General features: G+C 41.6%; 1 protein-coding gene and 1 long non-coding RNA gene across 16 annotated transcripts in view; one reads left to right on the top strand and one right to left on the bottom strand.

Moving 5' to 3' along the window:
• Positions 1-9,987, top strand: part of LOC132342801 (uncharacterized) — a 65,440-nt gene extending 55,453 nt beyond the window's left edge. Inside the window, exon 2 of the long non-coding RNA XR_009491295.1 lies at positions 3,582-9,987. This is a non-coding gene — a long non-coding RNA (uncharacterized lncRNA). The remainder of the gene's footprint in view (positions 1-3,581) is intronic.
• The window catches only part of CYLD (CYLD lysine 63 deubiquitinase), a 73,001-nt gene continuing 58,232 nt past the window's right edge, over positions 9,643-24,411 (bottom strand). For 14 of the 15 annotated variants that reach the window (XM_059876837.1, XM_059876836.1, XM_024978399.2 and 11 more), the window contains 5 exons: positions 18,849-18,981; positions 17,791-17,899; positions 16,884-17,002; positions 16,394-16,610; positions 9,643-14,734 (listed from right to left, as the gene is read on the bottom strand). In XM_059876837.1, coding sequence (XP_059732820.1) covers positions 14,550-14,734; positions 16,394-16,610; positions 16,884-17,002; positions 17,791-17,899; positions 18,849-18,981 — 763 coding nt within the window. In that variant the 3' untranslated portion in view covers positions 9,643-14,549. The remainder of the gene's footprint in view (positions 14,735-16,393; positions 16,611-16,883; positions 17,003-17,790; positions 17,900-18,848; positions 18,982-24,411) is intronic. The other variant, NM_001046417.1, reaches the window with a different exon arrangement.

Below are 24,411 nucleotides of genomic sequence, written 5' to 3'. Positions count from 1 at the left end.
ATGTCATTAAAAAAAAAAAAAATGTCCTAGAAGCATCATCAACGACTGCCAAATACTCCAAACATCTATCCCAGAAATTGATCAGAGCCCTACACACTTAAGCATCTCAAGTGTAGCCACATTATAAACAGAGCATTTGTGGTCTTACAGCGAATCTCCTGGTGATCACATCCTGAGAAAAATGGCTGAGCAATAGAATTGCCAGGTAGAAGAAAACATTCAGGCTTTCGAAAAATTAAGCACATGTGGATGGAACCCCCACATGACTCACAACCTGTGTGTACTTGTTCAGGGCCAAGGGACTGAAGAGGAAATAAAGCAAGAGAAGTCACTGGGCTGAGGAGAGATCTTTGCATGCAGCAGACCTGGACATCCTTAGATGTGAGCATGGGGTGGGGCTTGGAAAGTTGCGGAGCCCCTGCGTGTCAGAGGACAGCATAGACCGCAGCCCATATTGAGGAAAGGAGAAGCAGGCCAGAGAAAGGCAACCAGGGAGGGGGCGACCCCCGGTTCTGGAATCTTTCCAACACAGGCCTGGGCTTCCTGTAAAGTGACCCGCTGGGGAACAGCAGGTCAAGGTGATAGGGCTGCACCTGAGTGAGGGAGTGTGGAGCAGTCTTATCCCACCTGGCAAGCAGAGCTGGAGAGACGGTGGGTGCTACCTCGGGAGTTGGGACTTACAGCAGCATGCCGCGAGTTGGTTCAGGCCTCTGGGTCTGTGACCACTAAACCCACGTGACAAACTGAAGGAAGGAGCTACAATTTTGCAAGCGATTCCCCCTCTCACTCACACAAAAAGCAGTTTATGCAAGACGTCATCTAAATGCAAACCTTTTCTGGATTTTGCTGGGGAAAAAAGTCTTTCCCACAGGGGCAGAATCTAGGGTGTTATTTCTCAAACACAATCAAAGCGAGTACAAGACTCACTTAGTGGGGCGGAGGGGGAGGTGTTCAAGTGCGGCTTCCAGGGCCACCCGCCGAGAGTGTGATCCTGTAGTTCTGTGCGGGCCCTATGCACCTGCATTCTTAAGGCCCCGGACGACTCCGATGCAGTGGTTCACAAACCACTCTTAGGAAACACTGATGAGAGCGTGGTTGATTTTCATGCTGAGACGCTGACAACTTCCACTGTCGCAAAGTTAGTTCAGTAGCTGTGCGGCTCACCCTGACAGTCTTTCCTCCGCACTCCGGACTCCCAGAGAAGAATGTTTCTAACAAAAAGAGACGGAGAAGGCAATGGCAACCCACGCCCGTACTCTTTCGGGGAAAATCCCATGCGCGGAGGAGCCTGGAAGGCTGCAGTCCATGGGGTCGCTAAGAGTCGGACGCGACTGAGCGACTTCACTTTCATTTTTCACTTTCATGCATTGGAGAAGGAAATGGCAACCCCACTCCAGTGTTCTTGCCTGGAGAATCCCAGGGACGGGGGAGCCTGGTGGGCTGCCGTCTATGGGGTCGCACAGAGTCAGACACGACTGAAGCGACTTCGCAGCAGCAGCTGCAGCAACAAAAAGAGAAACACATACCAATCTAGGGGCTTGACATCAGGACCCTATGATTTACTTACTTTCTTCACATTAAGCCAGAGATTGATTGGTAGGCTATTTCTCGGCCGGTCCCCTAGAGAAGCGCTCACACCAGACCTTACGTCGTTCCCCCAGCAGATGGCACTAACTCATTTTAAATACCATTTGTAAAAGGAGACTGAACGCTCAAGATAGATGGAGAGGCAAAGTAAAGGCAAGACCGAGACAGAGGACAGTCACAAGAAGAAACATCACAGAGAGAGCTTAGACCCTACTGGATGTAATTTGTAATCTAATGTGTAGCCTTGACTAACTGACACATTTGTTTAAACAAACAAACAAAAAATCACCTGCTGCTTCCCAAACCTGGGAGCTGGCTGCGGAGTTCAGTTCAGTTCAGTTCAGTCTCTCAGTCGTGTCCGACTCTTTGCGATCCCATGAATTGCAGCAGGCCAGGCCTCCCTGTCCATCACCAACTCCTGGAGATCACCCAAACTCTAAAGCTGGGAGTTAAGATCTAGGACGTTCACATAACCTACTATGACCACAAGATGGCAGTGCTGCGCCAGGAGGACCAGATGCATAGGAACAGTTAAATCTTAAAAGGCAATAAAAAGACTTGAAAATATGTCGTGAAAATAAGATCGTGGAGGGAAAAGAGAGGAAGAGACATGTTGGTTAGATTGCAACTTGTCTCTCAAGTTCACTGTTATGATAATCATCACTACAGCTGCTGCTACCAGTGGCTGCCGTTTGCTGAGGGGTTACCGCGTACCAGGCTGTGATAGGCAGTCTGCATGTATACACAGTTTCGAGTTCATTAAGCCTTATGAGGGAAGTTTCACGATGTCTCCACTTCTGAGAGGAAGCATTATGTGGGGAACCAGAAGCCAAGACCTCTTGTATTTTCTCAAAAGAGACGAAGACACTGATCTGATTCTGGCCACATCAACAATAGTGAATGGAATGGCTTCTATACATAAAAAGCTGTAGAAAGTTCCTTCTTTCATTGAGCAAATAGCTGAGTACCTACTCGTGTCATGCCCTGTTCAAGGTGCTAAGGAAAGAGAACTGAAAGAAAGAAAGCCCGGATCTGTAGTGTTTGCCAATTTTGAGGTGTAAATACTCTCAGTTTGCTTCTAGTGCAAAAACAGACCTTGATAAACCACTAGGTACCAGGAGAGGTGCCTCAGGGGCAAAAAGTGCCTGCAGGGGCATTTTAGAGGATGTTGGTGCTGAGCTGGACCTGGGTCCCACCGGCCCACAGAACCAGTCATTCAATTTTCAGGAATTCCAGGAGTCAATTTTTTTTTTTTAATTGAAGGATAGTTGCTTTACAGAATTTTATTTCCTGTCAAACATCAACATGAATCGGCCATAGGGATATAAATATCCCCTCCCTCTTGAACTTCCCTCCCATTTCCCTCCCCATCCCACCCCTCTAGGTTGATACAGAGCCCCTGTTGGAGTTCCCTGAGTCATACAGCAAATTCCCATTGCCTGTGTGTTTTACATACGGTATTGTAAGTTTCCATGTTACTCTTCCCATACATCTCACCCTCTCATAACACACCCATTATTAGTGTTAAGTTATGTAAACTTACAATTAAGTTATATTTTAAACTTACCATTAAGTCATATTTAAAACTCATTCCTTCCTAATTATTTTACATGTAACAGTTATCTATTGATAAGCACAGTCATGTCTGACTCTTTGTGACCCCATGGATGGTAGTCTACCAGGCTCCGCGGTCCATGGGATTTTCCAGGCAAGAATACTGGATTGGGCTGCCATTTCCTTCTCCAGGGGAATCTTCCCAACCCAGGGATCGAACCCGGGTCTCCTGCATTGCAGACAGACGCTTTACCGTCTGAGCCACTAGGGAAGCCCATTGATAAGCACACTTCTTCCCTAAAGGACCAGATAGTAAATATTTCAGACTGTGAGGCATACAGGGCCTATCATAACTACTGAAGTCTACCACTGGAGCATGAACACAGCCATAAGTATGTCATAAGAATGGGCATAACTGTCTTGCAATAAAATGTTTTCAGAAACAGGCGATGGGAACTTCCCTGGTGGCTCAGCGGTGAGAGTCTGCCTGCCAGTGCAGGACACATGGGTCCGATCCCTCATCCAGGAAGATCCCACCTGCAACTAACCACATGAGCCACAACTACTGAGCCTGTTCTCTGGAGCCTGGAAGCCACAACTTCTGAGTCCACGTGCTGCAACTGCTGACGTCCAAGTACCCTGGAGACCATGCTCCGCAACAAGAGAAGCCACTGCAATGAGAAGCCAGCACACCGCAATTAGGGAGCAGCCTCCACTTGCAGCAACTAGAGAACAGCCCGAGCAGCCAGAGACCCAGCACAGCCAGGAAAAAGTAACAGGCAGGGAGCTGGGTTTGGTCCCCCCGCCATACTCAGCAGTCCCGAGGTCTGCACTCAGCTATTTCCGTCTACACGGTGGAAGCGCTGTGTACTTGTGTGCTAATCCCAGCTGCATCTCTTCTAAGCACCACCTTCAGGGATGTCACTGGCAGCTTGCAGTCAGCCACACTGAGAGTATTTACACCTCAAAATTGGCAAACACTACAGATCCGGGCTTTCTTTCTCCCTGGAGAGCTGGCTGTTAAACACTTACCAGCACACCAGAGGCCAGTGTGGTCTGAGAAGGCCTCTCAGGGGACGTGACCTCTTGCACAGGAACCTGAAACTGGGCTTAAGTCTTTCCTGCGGCTGCCTATCCCAGCCACCGGGGGTAACATACAGGGCGTAGCTTGGAAGTAGATCTCAACAAAACAGTCAAAATTTAGCAGAGGCCAGAAAGAATAAAACACACACTTGTTAAAAATACAGAGATTCCATTACTCAGCTATAAAAAAGAACACATTTGAATCAGTTCTGGTGGATGAACCTAGAGCCTATTATACAGAGTGAAGTAAGTCAGAAAGAGAATGACAAATACTGTATATTAATACATATACATGGAATCTAGATAGTACTGATAATTCTATTTGTGGGGTGGCAAGGAGACACGAACATAAAGAACAGACAAGGGAGGGAGACGGTGGGAGAGCTCCAGGGAGTAGTATTGAGCATATACATTACCATATGTAAAATAGATGGCCAGGGGGAATTTGCTATATGAGGCAGGGAACCGAGAGGTGTTCTCTGTGACAACCTAGAGGGATGGGATGGGGAGGAAGGTTGGAGGGAGTTTTAAAAGGGAAATGACATATGTATACCTATGGCTGTTTCATGTTAGTATATGGCAGAAACTCTCACAATATTGTAAGGCTCAATTCAGTTCAGTTGTTCAGTCGTGTCCAACTCTTTGCGACCCCATGGACTGCAGCACACCAGGCCTCCCTGTCCATCACCGACTCCCGGAGTTTACTCAAACTTATGTCCATTGAGTTGGTGATGCCATCCAACCATCTCATCCTCTGTCGTCACCTTCTCCTCCACCTTCAATCGTTCCCAGCATCAGGGTCTTTTCAAATGAGTCAGTTCTTCACATCAGGTGACCAAAGTACTGTAGTTTCAGCTTCAGCATCAGTCCTTCCAATGAACACCCAGGACTGATCTCCTTTAGGATGGACTGGTTGGATCTCCTTGCAGTCCAAGGCACTCTCAAGAGTCTTCTCCAACACCACAGTTCAAAAGCATCAATTCTTCTGCACTCAGCTTTCTTTATAGTCCAACTCTCACAACCATACATGACCACTGGAAAAACCATAGCCTTGACTAGACGGACCTTTGTTGGCAAAGTAATGTCTCTGCTTTTATGCTGTCTAGGTTGGTCATAACTTTCCTTCCAAGGAGTAAGCGTCTTTTAATTTCATGGCTGCAATCACCATCTGCAGTGATTTTGGAGCCCAGAAAAATAAAGTCAGCCACCGTTTCCACTGTTTCCCCATCTATTTGCCATGAAGTGATCGGACTGGCAGAAAGTGAAGAGGAACTAAAAAGCCTCTTGATGAAAGTGAAAGTGGAGAGTGAAAAAGTTGGCTTAAAGCTCAACATTCAGAAAACGAAGATCATGGCATCCGGTCTCATCACTTCATGGGCTCCAAAATCACTGCAGATGGTGACTGCAGCCATGAAATTAAAAGGCGCTTGCTCCTTGGAAGGAAAGTTATGACCAACCTAGATAGCATATTCAAAAGCAAAGACATTACTTTGCCGACAAAGGTTCGTCTAGTCAAGGCTATGGTTTTTCCTGTGGTCATGTATGGATGTGAGAGTTGGACTGTGAAGAAGGCTGAGCGCCGAAGAATTGATGCTTTTGAACTGTGGTGTTGGAGAAGACTCTTGAGAGTCCCTTGGACTGCAAGGAGATCCAACCAGTCCATTCTGAAGGAGATCAGCCCTGGGATTTCTTTGGAAGGAATGATGCTAAAGCTGAAACTCCAGTACTTTGGCCACCTCATTCGAAGAGTTGACTCATTGGAAAAGACTCTGATACTGGGAGGGATTGGGTGCAGGAGGAGAAGGGGACGATAGAGGATGAGATGGCTGGATGGCATCACTGACTTGATGGACGTGAGTCTAAGTGAACTCCGGGAGTTGGTGATGGACAGGGAGGCCTGGCGTGCTGCGATTCATGGGGTTGCAAAGAGTTGGACATGACTGAGTGACTGATCTGATCTGATCTGATGGGACTGGATGCCATGATCTTAGTTTTCTGAATGTTGAGCTTTAAGCCAACTTTTTCACTCTCTTTCACTTTCATCAAGAGACTCTAGTTCTTCTTCACTTTCTGCCATAAGGGTGGTGTCATCTGCATATCTGAGGTTATTGATATTTATCCCGGCAATCTTGATTTCAGCTTGTGCTTCCTCCAGCCCAGCGTTTCTCATGATGTACTCTGCATATAAGTTAAATAAGCAGGGTGACAATATTGACGTATTCCTTTTCCTATTTGGAACCAGTCTGTTGTTCCATGTCCAGTTCTAATTGTTGCTTCTTGACCTAGACACAAATTTCTCAGAAGGCAGGTCAGGTGGTCTGGTACTCCCATTTCTTTAAGAATTTTCCACAGTTTGTTGTGATCTACACAGTAAAAGGCTTTGGTGTAGTCAATAAAGCAGAAGTAGATGTTTTTCTGGAACTCTCTCACTTTTTCGGAGATCCAACAGATGTTAGCAATTTGATATCTGGTTCCTCTGCCTTTTCTAAATCCAGCTTGAACATTTGGAAGTTCACAGTTCACATACTGTTGAAGTGTGGCTTGGAGAATTTTGAGCATTACTTTGCCAGCATGTGCTGCTGCTGCTGCTGCTAAGTCGCTTCACTCATGTCCGACTCTGTGCGACCCCATAGACAGCAGCCCACCAGGTTTCTCCATCCATGGGATTTTCCAGGCAAGAGTACTGGAGTGGGGTGCCATTGCCTTCTCTGTGCTAGCGTGTGAGATGAGTGCAATTGTGTGGTAGTTTAAGCATTCTTTGGCATTGCCTTTCTTTGGGATTATAAAGTTATTATCCTCCAATTAAAAATTACATTAAAACAAATGAAATATAGAGATTCCAATATCAATAACCCCATCAAGGCACACTCTATGGAGCAGCCTCGCCTATCTGTCTTCAAGTGTGTAGGACACGTGGCCAAGAAACCATACATCATGGCCAAGGCCTGGCCTCATTTATTCCACAGGCTGGGGGGACTGCCTGCCTCAAAAGGGACCTCCAAGGTTTGACCTCAGAGGTCACATTCAGTGTCTCACAAGTAGGGCAAGATGGCAGAGAGGAACTCAGGAGTCCTCCCTGGGGAAGTCAGTTTCCATCCAACTCTTAAAACCTGAGTTCAACCTCAAATTGCTTTGGAAAATGCAGTATTTGAAACAAACCTGAGTCCTATTTCTAAGGGAGTGGTTTGATGCATAGAATTAAGAGTTTTCATAAACTCCTAGGCAAGGGGTAAAGCAGTTGGACCCACCCTGCAAATTTCAGTGGCGCTTTTGAGATGGAGGTCACTGCTGGGTGAATTATTCTATGTTTATGATGTCCAGTTCAATATTCACACACTGAATTACTTCAGTTTGATCTCAAACTACTTCCCCCTTCCAATAAAATCCATCCCTTCAAAAGTGGCAACTCACACAGACCTGACTGTCCACAGTGTGAAGGCAGTACCCACCCCACCCCCCCAAAATAAACTGAATCCGTTTCCAAGAACTCAGCCTCCTACCTAGTCAGACTGGCGGGTTTTCTTTTTTATGACATTTACACTTACAGACACCTTGGAATACTTCCTGAGCAGAACGGCATCTTCCTGATGCCTCTTGAAGGATATCTTCGTTCAAGCCCTCTTCAGGTACAGTGAGGTTCACCCTGTTTCCGAATCCTTTCTCTGGCCTCCAGAATACATCCCACGTAGAGTCCCAAGGCTCTTCCTCAACAGTCTAGGAGCTTTGGAACAGATTTCCTCCTTCCTCTTTGGAGCTTGTCCACATCCATAATCCCCTTTGTCAGAGCACAGGTTTCATCAGAGAATGACAAGTGGGTTATGTTTCCTCAGAAACCTCCACTGGCCCTGACAAGTGGCTGCAGATACCAGTGTTATGTTGGACTAATGTAAGGAGCTGTGAAAAAGACCATGTGCCTGGTGGTGGTGTCACTGAATAGGATCCTGTGGAAACTTCCTGGGACAGCCCCCTCCCCATATCCTCTGCTTTAGCTCCTCTATGAAGTACCCAGATAACAGTATCTGATGCATACTTTGAGTTTTTCAGATGCTAAAACCACTGCCAAGTGAAAAAAATTAACTGCTTGATGCTCATGAGCACATAGCCCCCAGACCTTCTGGTGCCTAAGGACTGATGATGTAATCCTCCCTGTTACCTCACTGTCACCCAATCAGAGAACTGTGCATGAGCTGATCGCACACCCTGTGACCTGCCCCTCATTTACATGGCTTTTAAAACCGCTTTGCTGAAACACTTCCAGGAGTTTGGGGTTTTGTGGGGGCACAAGCCACCCATTCTCCTTGCATGGCCCTGCAATGAACTTTTTTCTGCTCCAAACTCCTGTGTTTCGGTTTGTTTGGCCTCACTGTGCATCAGGCACAGGAACTTGGGTTCGGGAGCACCATCTGCAGATCCCAGTGGCTTGGGTGGGCACATGCTTGAGGCATCTGAAAAGCCTCCATCCATGAATGAATCCAGTGTGCAGCCAGAACCGAGAACTGCTGCTGTAGGCCACGTATCCCTTCCTCAGGAAGATGAGGGACAACTGGCCTCAGCGAGTCAGGAAAGGAGCAGGGACCAGGCCCCAGGAGAAGAGGCCTGGAGAGGCAATGTTCCTCTGCCAGCCCGTCAGCCCGCCTCCAACAAGGTCTGGTCTTGAATGCCCACATCCACAGGTGGGCACAAGTATATGAACAATTACTGTTGCACTGACACACCCACAGACAATTAGAAAGGATAGGATCTATGAAAAAGCATGCCAACCCTTGAGTTTGAACAAAGGAAAATCAGAGTGATGTTCAAATGGCCAAGTTTCATTATCACCAATACGTCATTTGGCTGTGGGTTTCTAAGTAGGAAAGTTCTTGAATGTACTGTATTAATATAAATATTGTCAGCTCGGACCATTCTAGCTTTCCTACCTTGGCATAACAAGAGACTGAAACTCTACAAGCAGTAATTCCTGAAGAAAACTTATTATTATCAGTTACCTAATATAGCATCATGTAATCATTTCTCTGGATTATACAGAAAAGTAGTGTTTTTAATTGTCTCCTTGGCAGCTGTGAGGGATCAAGACACACTATTCTATAGTCAACAGCTTTAGCCCAATTTAAGAGATGAACAACTCTTGGTTGGATTAGAGACTGGCAGAACTGAGCTTTAATTAGGATCAGAGCTTTGTGGTGCCAAGTTATTTCAAGAAACTACACAAAATCATGATGCCAGGAGGGAACCCAGAGACCACTGGCACATGTCCCAGGAAAAGTCTATGTTTTCTAAAACAAGCACAGAGATGATGATGACAGAGATTTGATGAAGACACAGGTGTGCCTGGTACCGCATTTTCCTAAAGCAATCTTCCTCAATTCCAGTCTTCCCATAACCCAAAACCCTTCCCCAAAGAAATCAAAGAAAAACAACCATAAAAATTTAATTTTAATGATACAGAAATAGTATATAGTACATTTCTTTCCACAGCAGCACTTCAATCATCTCTAAAAAATTTAACAAAATTAAGGCTAAATCAGAGCAATCTGATAATAAAGGGATATTTTATGTGGTTTTACTTTTAAAGAATGTCTTCATAAATATAGAATGTTCATCAGGCAAAAAAAAAAAAAAAAAAAAGTTGAACAAGATACCAAATATGGGAAATGCAATATAAAATGTGCTCCTTTATACCAACTTCCTAACCACCATGACTTCCCCGGGAAGTTCCAAATGGGATTTTTTTTTTTTTTTTAATGAATGTTTATGACAGGATACTAAGACTTTCTGGAGTACTACAGGCCATTTTTTAAAATAAAAAGAACAGTTGAGTCTCCCACACAATCTCCTGAAAAAATAAAAAGTGGAAGTGGACAGGGCTTTAAAGTGCAAGAGAATTACATCTGAGTCTGTGGAGCTCCAAAGGAGGATGCCTCTGGACCTGGCCTTTCCCCGCAACCTGTGTTATAAGAAGACTTTCAAATACAGTAAACAAAAATGGCATCGCTGACAAGACAGTCAGGAAAGCAAATGTATTTCTTGAATGATCTGCTCCAAATACTGACATTTATTGTGAGCAGGAAGAAGGAATGTCTTTCTTTTCCCTCTTTTCATTATCCTTGGCCATATGCGCTGGTTAGCTTTTTACCACCACTTTCAAACTCAAGAGAGACCCTTCAGCTGTTTGAGGATTTAGACTAAGATGAAGAGTCTTTTTTTCCCCCTCTTTTTCCTCCAATAAAGCTTCTGAAAGGAAACTAGACAATGCAATGCTGACTTGCTGCAAAGAAGCCTGGCTCTCTGAAGTCCCAGTCTCTGAGCAGTGACACAGCCTGGGAGGTAGAGGAGAACCCACTTTTACAGCCCCCAGCGGGTACCACACCTGCTGTCAGGGTGGCCTTCCATCCTCCACCCTCTCTCTCTTGCATCTTAGTATGCATCTGAATATTTCCATCTTAATATGCTCTCCTCCTTCTCCACCCTCACTTGCCTTGGGGAATTCAAGTATTATTTTCATTGAAGAATTGTGGGTGTGTTAACATCACCAACCCCCTAGAAAAGGCAGTCTTATTCTTCACTATGAACCTACAGTCCCCCTACTTGAACAAGGACATTTTACTTTATGACAAAAAATCTTCCCATATTAGGGTTAAGATTTTCATCATAAAATAGCAGCTAGTCTACTTTTTTTTAACTTTGCATAACAATTTCATTTTTCCATTTCTTTGGTTTCCAGAGCCTCAATTTCCCCTACAGAAATTAAATGAAGGGTAAATGTCCAGGTAAATAACATCCTCTTCAGTCTCAAGAGGGTTCCTAAGATGGCTAAAACCTCTAGGAAACAGTGGACTGAGGCATAGATACTAAAATGCATTTCTTATATGAATTCACATGTAAAAACAGAGAAACAATGTGACAAATATACAATTACCCACATGTATGTGGGTAATTGACACAATAACATTCTATGACCACACAACCACATAAAGAAAAGATATTTTCGAGATCTTTCAGTTCAGTGTTTTTCAAATCTGGTTGATGATCACTCTCAGGGTCACCTGTGGCAGGGTGGGGTTGGGGGTGGATGGACATTTCGGGTCTAGGAAATGGGGTCTACCATTTGTGAAGTCAGATCCAGCAGGCATGGCCGAGGACCCAGAAATTTGTCTTTCTTTCCTGTAAGATTCAATAGTCCCACCCCCTTGCTATACAGAGGAAGACACTGAGGCCCAGAGAAGTGAAGACGTTGCCCAAGACTAATAAAACAAGAAACAGAGAAAGGGCGGGACCAGCTCTTGTCCCCTAGTCTACCACTTCTGTCACATCTCACTGCCTCCCAGAGCCCCCCAACCCAGCGCCCTTACACTTAGGCTAAGAAGCCTCTAGTAGACATTCTGTTGTTAGAAGTAGGTGGTAAGCTGCTCGAGGACAGGTGCTATGTCTCATGTTCCTTTTGACACAATCTTCGGTAACAAGTGTCTAAGAAATACTTGTTGGCAGGCAGTCCCTCAGCTAAGGCCTAATTCTGTCTTCTCTCACATCTCTGTCTACAATCATCAACACAGATGCAAGGTCATCTAGCTGGATATCGAGATCCATCAGAAGACGACAGTAACATCTCTGAATTTATGAAGGTGCCATGTTCACACAACAGGAATTTGAATGACAATGCAAGTTCCTTAAGATAATTACGTCTTTCCCTTGTTCCTGAATTATGTGACTTGGGTGAAAAGAAAAAAAAAAGTGAATCCATGGGATAGAAAGAAGCTATTTACCTACAACTTTTGGCAAATATGAATTACAAAAATCCTAAACGCTTCTAAGGAAATTATCCTTAGCAACTGTAACAATTTTATATGTTATTGAGTTTTGTTTCTATCTCTCTTGGTTTGCAACGTGTATTTCCAGTTTTACAAAACATTCTTTTGTGGGTAGAGTCAAACTCCTTCGTAAAGCTGATAGCAACGGGCTGAACACATTATGAAATGGTTGCCCCCCCCCCATATATATAAATTTTCACACACAAACATACACGTGTGTATTCAATGGAGGTGGGGGAACATGACTTGTCTTATAAATAAGATGATTTTACTATATTGCCATCTTGATTGTACATATGATATAGAAGAAAAGATAACAGAACCATTTAAAAGACCAATAGAAAAATATGAAAGAAAATTTAAGGCTAGAAATTAAGTAAGTCAACAGGCACAGGGGTCACTGGTGCCACACAGCCCAGCCTGCCTGTGCCCACCTGACACAGGGCTCTGCGGGAGCAGCAACAAGAAAGGACTGCTGATGCGTGGGGCAGTGCTGGAGAGGGGACACCAGGGCCTGGAAGACCCTTACCGCTAGAGGAACCATCTAGTGGGCCCTGCATCCCTTTAGTGGGTGCTCCCTCCCCAGCTAATATTAAAAGAACAGGAAGCTCTTCTTGAAGAAACTGTCCTAGAAATGGTTTATGGAACAGGTCCCTCCCACTAGAAAGCGCCTCCACACCCTACCCATGGGGAAATAAACATACAACCCCACAAGTCCTCTTCAAATCTTCTGCCACGAGGAGCTGAGCAGGACTAACCTTCAACTTGTGTTTTAATTTTTACAGGAAAGGAACGGTCTTCTCTTTTTTAACTGTTAAATCCAATCTTACCTAGATATAGAGTCCTAATCATTTCTCTAGAGAGCCTTTTAAAATCACATTGATAAGCTCCTACATCCATGTATTCATCCAACACGTACTGATTAAGGGGTGACTGGACTTGTGGAAAGTCGGGGCTAGAGGGAACCTTAGGCATCTTGCTCCCCAGGCTCCTCATTAACCCCAGGGTGATGGGGTGGGGCTGGTCCCAATCTCTCTGGACCTAGTATCCAGATCACCAGTCACCCAGGTACTGAGCAAAACTTCATGCAAAAGTTATGTACTTTTTTCATTTCAAAAATGAAAAAATTATGACAAAATTTTCTGTAGATTATGATTCATAATAATGAATCCTAGCTAATAAATACCAGGAAAATGGAGTGACAAAACCAAAGGGTAAATGCGACTTTAAAAAGAAAAAATTGCAGGGTTTGCAAAGATTCTTTCCCTTCTTTTGGACATTCAGTATTTTATGAAGTTATATGCTAGACACACAATGACAACCTCTGCCTTTCCATGCAGTTAGGAAGTCATTCCACAGAGACACCATCGCCACGCAACACGTCCCACAGCACTGACGCGGACAACCTATGCTGCTAGTCTACAACAGACACACACTACAGGTATTAGCTAGGAAAACATCCATTTTCTACTTATTGAATCAGGAGGAAGGCAAAGCTGCTACTAACAGTTCAATAAAATATCTGGTTCGTAACTGTCATTATCTCAAGGGATATCAGACTGAACTTAATGCAGGAACTGATCTAAGTTCTAGACAGTCTTATCTAAGATAGTAGAGGTTGAGACAGCCAATACATCTCTTCAGGGAAATTTCAATGAGTGATTCTATATGACCAATTCATTTTCCTATTAACCTTATATTTGTATAGGAATATATTTATCACCCCAACTCTTTAATAAAATTTATTGTGCCCCACTGCATAAGAGAGTCTTTAAAAAAGAAAAGAAAGCTGTTAGCTGACAGTTACTACTATGAATGGAGAGCTTCAATTGCTGTATATGTGAATCCCCCAGGAAAACTACATCAAAAATGGACATTTCATGACAAAAATCACTCATTTATCTTAAAACCAGAACAAATAGAAAACACCATTGAGGAAATTTAAATACTTTTGTGACCACTACCACAGAAACACAGAAACTCAGATTGCAGACATGCAGGAATCGGCACTAGAAAGGGAAGAATTAACAAATCAAACTCAAAACAACTTTAATCACTGGATTGAAAATAGACTCAATAAAACCAAAGTATATCCTCCTCAAGGCAACAATTAGCTACAAAGGAAAAATGATTTCATAACCTTGGTCCATAAAGAAGACACATTTATTTACATTCTCAATGGACTAAAAGAGGTTTTAAACTGTCACAATTAAAATTTTATGCTTCCAAAAATATCTTATGATCAATGCACTTAACTTAAAGCTTCAGGTATTAATAACTTCATTTAGACTTCTTAAAAAACCAACACAAACATACTCTCTAGAGTGCAAAATGCTTATTAAATACTTTAGTAACACAAAAGCAATTTGTTTTTAAACGCAGGAATCCTGCGTTGAAGGATCATCACCACAAAGACATCCATTGCCGGCAATGGACGCTGAACAGAACTGCCAGCTCAAGTGAGATGCAACACGAAAACTGTGTGTTTGATTTCTGCACCCGTCCAGATGATCCTGTTTATTTGTATAGACTCATGGTTGGACTCTGGTACATGCACATGTATGCATCACAGAGAAGTCTTCGTGCACAGCCTTGGATTCTTCTGGAGTCCAAGGAATGCAGATCATCGAGAGACATTTTCAAGTACTCTCCTACTTCTGGGCATGGGGTAACTTGAGGAATGTTGAAGCCATTCTGACCACCTATGGAGAAGAGAAAGAGGCGTATTGAGGGCAGTGAAGTTATAAACACTTTTGCTGCCCTGCCCCACCAAAGTAACTTTACAATTCCGTAATTTAGTTAACATTAATTTCCAGGATCAGAAAGACCTCATTTTACTTCTGATTTCTAGAAGTCCTCTGTTTAACTCTTGACAGTCTCACTTCTTGGTTTCTGAAAGGATTCTGGGACCAACAGTGAATATAATTGGTCAAAAGATATATATCCTGAGCAAAGTCCAAAATCTACTTCCCAGGTTTCTCGGTGCATTCAGTCAAGGAATAGTGTCACCTACACGTGTGCACACACGTTCAACTCTTCACATTCCCAAACCCCTTCCTGGACACAAGCACCCCTGTTTGCTTTACCATAAGCCTGGCCAGTTTAGAGCAGATCTAGTAGCTTAAAGTAGATCTAGTAAAATGAATACTATTTTATTCCCCTAAGTTTAAAAAACATATTTGTGTAACTCTAACAAGGTTCTGTTTTACATTTCATTAGACAGCATGAAGATATAAGGCATGGTCTTAGGGACCCCAGGAAAGGTTCTTCTGCTTTAGCCTCCCCATGGCTTTTCTAAAAATATCTGGAACCCCTGTGCTTTTGAATTTCATGCTTATATGCAAATTTTAACTGGGCTAGGGACATATTTACAGATGGAGCTGTGCTATATCAAATGTCTGAATACTAAGAAAATGTTGAGAACCCATGAGGCAGACCTTGGGCATCTGATCAAGAGTCTGCCACAAGGGGGTGTCCTAGGTCACTAGGGGACCACACCAGAAGACTTGGGTCCTGGAGTGTGAGAGAGTGGCTAAAGGAAAAACGGGGTATGGAGGAACTGGAGGGATATGGAAGTCATATTCCCACAACTGTGCCTAGGGCTGATCCTAATCTGTAAACTCTATACAGGCAGGAGTACAGCCGTTTCGACAACTGCTTCATTTTTGAAACCTACTAGAGCCCTGGGCACTTCACATGCACTCATTAGGTATTTGTTAAATAATGACTAAACATCCTAGAAAGCAGCCTAGAAGGTGCAGTATATTCCCCAGTTCAGGAAGAAAGACATTATACATAGAATAAGATATTTTTCCAAAGAAGACATTTACTTCTATTCTTAGCTTTGTCATTTAGAAGACACATGGTTTAGTATATAAAAGAACATAAGCACTGAATTTAGAAAGACTGAATTAAATACAATCTCTGAGACCTTAGGCACCTTAAATCTCAGCTTTAGTAAGACAAAAATAGGAACCACTCCCATTTTGCAGGGATTTAGGTAAATGACCTAAAGTCCCTCCCAGAAAGCTTGGCACAGAAGTACTTAAGAAATGATGACTACAGTACAGAAAATGAGAGGAGCTCAAAAGTCAAGGACAACAAAGTAGAAATAAAAACTCTCAGCCTTAAAGGAAAAAAATCTGATTCCTTTTTTTTTTTTTTAAAAGACTCTATGCATGTCAAACTATCACAACAATACTATTCCTTAGTTTCATAGCAAGGTTGTTAAAGCATCACCAAGATAATCCTGAACAGCTTTTCCCAACACTGTTTTGTTACTCAGACCAGGCTAGCCCACTACAACTATCCCACTACAAACTCAACTATAGCCACATGTGGAAGAAAGGTCTGTAAAGTACCATCCCGATCAGCCATGCTGTCGAAGAAGAGCCAGGCAGAGTCGTCTTTCCCATACTTCACAAAAGCGACATAGTGGCTTGTTTCTATGCAGAGGACAGCAAATAACTCCATCTTCTGGCAGGGGATGCAGCCGTGTCTCCAGTCCCAGTCAGGCAGATCTTTGGGAAGTGACACTGGGTTGTATTTATGATTCAGCCTCTTAGGATGAAGGTGGACCTATAACAGAACATAAAAGAAAAAGCCATTAAGGAACCAAACTCAATGTTTGAAGGGAATGGACTCCACTTACTCTAATGGAATATGTCCCTATAAATAGTAACTGAGTACCCCATGGAAATCCATCAAATAAACAGAAGAAGCATATCCCTTAATTATGAATTTTTTAAGTTAATCATGATTTTGAAAACTTTTTAAAACCTGAAATCTGGTTCAACTACAAATGATTTACTATTTATTAAGAGAATATCCATTAAGTGAAGTCAAACTTACTTGAGCATTGCAGGTTTTACAAAACTGCTTGATTTTGCCAGCTGAGATGTCAGGGTCATCATAGCATTCTCTACACTCATACATTGCAAGCCCTCCACATATCCGGCACTGCCTGGGGGCTGAAAAGGGTGGGGTGTGGGGGAGGTAAAGGGTCTTTTACAATGCATTCTTTTATTTTAAAAGATTAAAAAGAAAAATTAAGTTTTAAAAAGGATAATGCTCATGGACTCAATAAAGTCTATCCCTCCCCACCCCTCAAAGTTTAAATTGGATTTCCTTGGATTCAGAATATTTTTAAAGACATTTTCTCTGACCAAATGACTTTAAAAAAATAATACACTCAGAGTGTTCCTCCTGATTATAAAACTTCTACTGATGAATGTGCTAAGATACAAGAGAACATACAGAAGAAAACTGAAAGCATCTACAATTTCAGTTAGCAGGAGATAACCATTCTTGTAATTTCTCTTATAACTTTATATCTGCATACTTAACATAACTCAGTGTGTGTGTGTGTGCGCGCGTAGCTCCTCTTGTAGACAATATCAACATACCTTTTCACTTAACATTACATCATGACCACTTTCATATAACACTGGTCTTCAAAAACATTAATTTGAATAGCAGTACTTATGCTGTACAGATACACTGCAATTCACTTAACTACTCTCCTCTAGTTAACATATAGAGTGCTTCTAATTTCTTATTCATAAACCTATTTGCATATGAAATCTTGATTTACATGTCTGATTTTTTCAGAACAAATTTCTAGTGTAATATTTCCAAGCTCTTCAGACAGCAAATTGTCTTTAAGAAAACTTGTATCCTGTTAGACTCTTATTCACAATTAATGTGAATGACCTGATAGACTATTGCTGAAAAACAAACTAAAAAATCTTATACTTACTGTCTTCAAGTAAATCTGTTATATTTAGTTCCAGAGAAGGAAAAATTTTTTTAAAGAGTTTAAAGTCTTTTCCAAATCGAGGCATCTGAATAATCAGACATGATGGTGCCTTAAAAAAAAAAGATACATAATTTTAGAATCAAAACACTGAAAAATTTCCCTGAAATTCCCCCAAAATAGTCATGGTTGTCAAACCAAGCAGTGGTTCCACTATAACATGGATGGCCTGTATAATGGGATCTGCATGTGAACACAGAGTATGAAGGCAGAGCACCAAAGAGCCACAAGCCTCAAGTAGTCCAAGATGTATGGACACATGGACACACAGGTCAGGCAGTTCAACCACCTGGGATCTCAAAGAATATGATGACTGTACAGAGTAACATTCCACTTTGAGTTTATATTTTTCAAAAGGTTTCAGAAAAATTGTTTTTGCAAGTATAATTAAGAAATTCATCACTGAAGGACACTATTCCTTATATTTCAATTACCAATTTATTTCATTACCAATAAATAATGGTAGCTATTAAGGTTTTATCAGAACATCTCTTTAAAAATAGATACAATGAAAATGAGCCACAGCCCGTGCTACTAAGATCATGAAGATACTCAGTAAAAGAAAAGTAAACTATATCACTTGTTCATTTACAATAAGTGAGTTTTGTCTTTCATTGAAGGAGGAAAAGTAAACATTCCTTTGGATGATATGCTTGAGCAAACTATTAAATTGGATAAAATGTGAAATTGGATGAAATGACAACAGAAACCTTCACAATCTTTTTTCCTCTAAGCTACTTAAATGTTTTCAAGTTACAAATCAGATTGATATTTTTTTTGGCACCAAAAATCTAAAAAGTTCAATCTTAGTATTTTCTACTAAGTTCAATTTAAAGTATTTCCTACAAGGACAAAGCTGAAGCATGGCATAATTTTTAAATTTGTGTTAACAGTTTGTGTTTATAACTGTTCTCAGTGGGTTAAAATTAATAGTTATTGAAGTTATAGTTTTCTTAAGAAGCCTAAGGACTTGAATATAAAATACAGTAATTATCACGTACCTCAGCAAATTTCAGGTTACTGTTGATAAAAGAACATTCTAATAATTGCTGAATTGTAGGAACTCCAACTTTCTCATTTTTTTCCATAAAAATTTGATAGAAGTAACAATCTTGTACTTTTTGACCTGCTGATCTAAAAATATGCAGAAAAAGCCAGATAATTTACTTATGAAATGCATCAGAAACTGAAGTGGTTCTAGGGGCATTTGAGAACACAAAAACTATTGAGAATAGAAATCTGCAACTCTGACAGTCAGAACAACAGGGACAAAGACAATCATTTAGATAAAATAATTAAATGTACTTGTGCATAAGAACTTAAAAATTATTTAGTTTTCATACTGAAAGTTTCCTTAGTGATTAGGAGAAAAATAATGCAATAACATCTGCAATCAAAAAGCATTTGTGAATAATAATAACCAGAAGCTAATATCATTGGTTCAACTTTATTGTCCAAAGCTAGAAAACAGTAAACTGCATTTAATGCCTTTAACAGGAAAGTCAGTTCATACATGGCTGAATGGGACAAACCCTTAGAGACCTTCCAGATGGTCTAAAGACCTTCTGGACCTTTAGAAATTTTTAATTTCTAAAATGAAGGCCCTGCAGGGCAAAGGATCATCCTTCCCAGCAAGTCAAAAGCAGAGCCAGGTGTAAAACCCAGGTGTCCTCTAACAACTGTTCGCTATTCTCTGCACTCAAGAATGTTCTCTTTAGATGGTCACTCGTTTATTCAACAAGCACCCAGTTAGGACCCACTGTATGCAAATATCAGTATTACCCTTACATATTTTCCCTTCTAAATATTTTACTAGAATGCATGAAAATTCAAGACTAACTGTACCAAAAGAATCAATAATCTTTAAATTTACTACTTACCCTTTTAAGCAGAATTTCTGGGCATAGAATCAGGCAATTTATAATTAGATTTATAAGTAGATTTCAAGATTTTTAGGGAAAAATATTAATACAGACACTAACCTCAGAAACCCTCAGTTTCCCAAAGCAACTTAAACCCTGAAATAAAGACAACTTATGTGGTAACAAAGCAGAAATTCTTGAGAACCCATGACAAAAAAAAAAAAAAAAAAAGATAACCAAAAAATCTGAAGGTTATGCTGTACCGATATTTTAATCTATTATTGATGACAATAAAATGCCAGCATTTTTCTGTGAAAGTCAAAAAGCATTAAAAAGAATCAACAGGTAACAGAAAAAATAAGACTGGAAACAAAGAAAACAGAAATAGTAGAGGTGAGCAGTTACAAAACTCAGAAATATTAATAGTGATAGAGAGAGATGGTGGTTGGAGGGAGCACAGAGAGGCAAACATGAGATGGGAATCAAAAATGAGGATGTAATACCAACAGCTTTGTGATATTTGGACAGAAAACAAGAGGGGGAGGGGAGCGGCAACCACTCACACCTCATAACTGAAGTTCTAGAAGGTTAATAATATCCTAGGGTGATTAGCTCCTTTGCTTTTCACTTCTCTTCTTTACACAGCTATTTGTAAGGCCTCCCCAGACAGCCATTTTGCTTTTTTGCATTTCTTTTCCACGGGGATGGTCTTGATCTCTGTCTCCTGTACAATGTCACACGAATCTCCAACCATAGTTCATCAGGCACTCTATCAATCAGATTTAGTCCCTTAAATCTATTTCTCACTTCCACTGTATAATCATAAGGGATTTGATTTAGGTCATACCTGAATGGTTTTCCCTACTTTCTTCAATTTAAGTCTGAATTTGGCAATAAGGAGTTCATAATCTGAGCCACAGTCAGCTCCTGGTCTTGTTTTTGTTGACTGTATAGAGCTTCTCCATCTTTGGCTGCAAAGAATATATTGATTAATCTGATTTTGGTGTTGACCATCTGGTGATGTTCATGTGTAGAGTCTTCTCTTGTGTTGTCGGAAGAGGGTGTTTGCTGTGACTAGTGCATTTTCTTGGCAAAACTCTATTAGTCTTTGCCCTGCTTCATTCCGTATTCCAAGGCCAAATTTGCCTGTTACTTCAGGTGTTTCTTGACTTCCTACTTTTGCATTCCAGTCTCCTATAATGAAAAGGACATCTTTTTTGGGTGTTAGTTATAAAAGGTCTTGTAGGTCTTCATAGAACTGTTCAATTTCAGCTTCTTCAGCATTACTGGTTGGGGCATAGACTTGGATTACTGTGATACTGAATGGTTTGCCTTGGAAACGAACGGAGATCATTCTGTCGTTTGAGATTGCATCCAAGTACTGCATTTCGGACTCTTTTGTTGACCATGATGGCTACTCCATTTCTTCTAAGGTACTCCAGTGCCCGCAGTAGTAGATATAATGGTCATCTGAGTTAAATCCACCCATTCCAGTCCATTTTAGTTAGCTGATTCCTAGAATGTCAACGTTCATTCTTGCTATCTCCTGTTTGACCACTTCCAATTTGCCTTGATTCATGGACCTGACATTCCAGGTTCCTATGCAGTACTGCTCTTTACAGCATCGGACCTTGCTTCTATCACCAGTCACATCCAAAAGCAAAGAAGAAAAGGAAAGATATAAGCATCTGAATGCAGAGTTCCAAAGAATGGCAAGAAGAGATAAGAAAGCCTTCCTCAGCCATCAATGCAAAGAAATAGAGGAAAACAACAGAATGGGAAAGACTAGAGATCTCTTCAAGAAAATTAGAGATACCAATGGAACATTTCATGCAAAGATGGGCTCAATAAAGGACAGAAATGGTATGGACCTAACAGAAGCAGAAGATATTAAGAAGAGGTGGCAGGAATACACAGAAGAACTATACAAAAAAGATCTTCACAACCAAGATAATCATGATGGTGTGATCACTCACCTAGAGCCAGACATCCTGGAATGTGAAGTCAAGTGGGCCTTAGGAAGCATCACTACAAACAAAGCTAGTGGAGGTGATGGAATTCCAGTTGAACTACTTCAAATCCTGAAAGATGATGCTGTGAAAGTGCTGCACTCAATATGCCAGCAAATTTGGAAAACTCAGCAGTGGCCACAGGACTAGAAAAGGTCAGTTTTCATTCCAATCCCAAAGAAAGGCAATGCCAAAGAATGCTCAAACTACCACACAATTGCCCTCATCTCACACGCTAGTAAAGTAATGCTCAAAATTCTCCAAGCCAGTCTTCAGCAATACATGAACCGTGAACTTCCAGATGTTCAAGCTGGTTTTAGAAAAGGCAGAGAAACCAGAGATCAAATTGCCAACACCTGCTGGATCATGGAGAAAGCAAGAGAGTTCCAGAAAAACATCTATTTCTGCTTTACTGACTATGCCAAAGCCTTTGACTGTGTGGATCACAGTAACTGTGGAAAATTCTGAAAGAGATGGGAATACCAGACCACCTGACCTGCCTCTGGAGAAACCTATATGCAGGTCAGGAAGCAACAGTTAGAACTGGACATGGAACAACAGACTGGTTCCAAATAGGAAAAGGAATACGTCAAGGCTATATATTCTCACCCTGCTTATTTAACTTATATGCAGAGTACATCATGAGAAACGCTGGGCCGGAAGAAGCACAAGCTGGAATCAAGATTGCCGGGAGAAATATCAATAACCTCAGATATGCAAATGACACCACCTTTATGGCAGAAAGTGAAGAAGAACTAAAAAGCCTCTTGATGAAAGTGAAAGTGGAGAGTGAAAATGTTGGCTTAAAGCTCAACATTCAGAAAACGAAGATCATGGCATCTGGTCCCATCACTTCATGGGAAATAGATGGGGAAACAGTGGAAACAGTATCAGACTTTATTTTTGGGGGGGCTCCAAAATCACTGCAGATGGTGACTGCAGCCATGAAATTAAAAGACACTTACTCCTTGGAAGAAAAGTTATGACCAACCTAGATAGCATATTGAAAAGCAAAGACATTACTTTGCCAACAAAGATCCGTCTAGTCAAGGCTATGGTTTTTCCAGTGGTCATGTATGGATGTGAGAGTTGGACTGTGAAGAAAGCTAAGCGCTGAAGAATTGATGCTTTTGAACTGTGGTGTTGGAGAAGACTCTTGAGAGTCCCTTGGACTGCAAGGAGATCCAACCGTCCATTCTGAAGAAGATCAGCCCTGGGATTTCTTTGGAAGGAATGATGCTAAAGCTGAAACTCCAATACTTTGGCCACCTCATGTGAAGAGTTGACTCATTGGAAAAGACTCTGATGCTGGGAGGGATTGGGGGCAGGAGGAGAAGGGGACGACAGAGGATGAGATGGCTGGATGGCATCACTGACTCGATGGATATGAGTCTGAGTCAACTCCGGGAGTTGGTGATGGACAGGGAGGCCTGGCGTGCTGTGATTCATGGGGTCGCAGAGTCAGACACGGCTGAGCGACTGAACTGAATTGAACTGAGGGTGATTAGCTCATCACTGAGAAACACATATATAAGAATTAGAGCAAAATTGATGGTATTGTACAAAACCACACACCTTACATTTCTGTTTATCACTGCCCTCCCCTCCCCAAAAAAACTAAGAGCAGAAGGATACAAATGTTGTATTAACTTTAAAAGAAAACAGATGTCTAGGGAGGAAATAAAAGTATTCATGGGTTTGTAGGTCTATCTTTGTAACACATAGTGGGTAGTTGACTAAAATTTTTTACAGATTCTGGATTATCTAGTAATATGGAATATAACATATCCATGTAATAAGAATTCCCAGTTCGGAAGTTGATGTATAATACAGGGAGCTCAACCTGATGTTCTGTGATGACTGAGAGGGGTGGGTGGTGGTGGAAAGAGTGGGAGGGAGACTCCAGGAGGGGATATATGTATACATATAGCTGATTATATAGGACGATCCCCTGGAGGAGGGCATGTCAACCCACTCCAGTATCTTGCCTGGAGAATCCCATGGACAGAAGAGACTGGTGGGCTACAGCCAATAGGCTCACAAAGAGTCAGACATGACTGAGTGACTTAGGACACACACACAGTTGATTCACGTTGTATGGCAGAAACCAACACAACACTGTAAAGCAATTATACTTCAATCAAACATTTAAAAAATAAAAGAAGAATCCCCAGTTCTATGGTTCTATAGTAAGAGGTACTCAATAGTACAACCTGAATATTCCCTTATATCTGCTTCCTGATACTGATTTTTTCCATTATTTTTCCTGGAGTGCTTCACCTCCATCCACTAGATTCTCCCCTTGGTGGCTATAACTTCAGTTTCATGCTAGCACTCCCAACACAATTAGTCATTGCTGCTGTTTTTAAGTATGAAAGCTTGATATACCTACATTTACCAATTTCTTGCTTGACTTCCTTGTTTCTTGCATAACATTCCCTTATTCTAAATTTGGTTTTATGTAATAAGTCTCTGACTGGTAATTTAGTCCTGGTTCTTTCTGCTCAGGAATTTTGTGCATCTTTTTTCTTATAATTTAAGTTTGTCAGAAGTTCTGTAAAATCTTCAGTTATTATCTCTCAAACTATTGCTGCTTCCCTAATCTCTAGTGATTCCTGTGAGAACTACAATTGGAATTTGTCTTTCATGTCTCTTTTGTTCCTTGTTATCCTTTATTTTTTATAACTCTGTCC

This window comes from Bos taurus, chromosome 18, assembly GCF_002263795.3.
Source record: "Bos taurus isolate L1 Dominette 01449 registration number 42190680 breed Hereford chromosome 18, ARS-UCD2.0, whole genome shotgun sequence".
Taxonomy (NCBI): domain Eukaryota; kingdom Metazoa; phylum Chordata; class Mammalia; order Artiodactyla; family Bovidae; genus Bos; species Bos taurus.
Note: the sequence above shows the minus strand (reverse complement) of the source record. Positions and strands in the feature narration are given on the sequence as shown.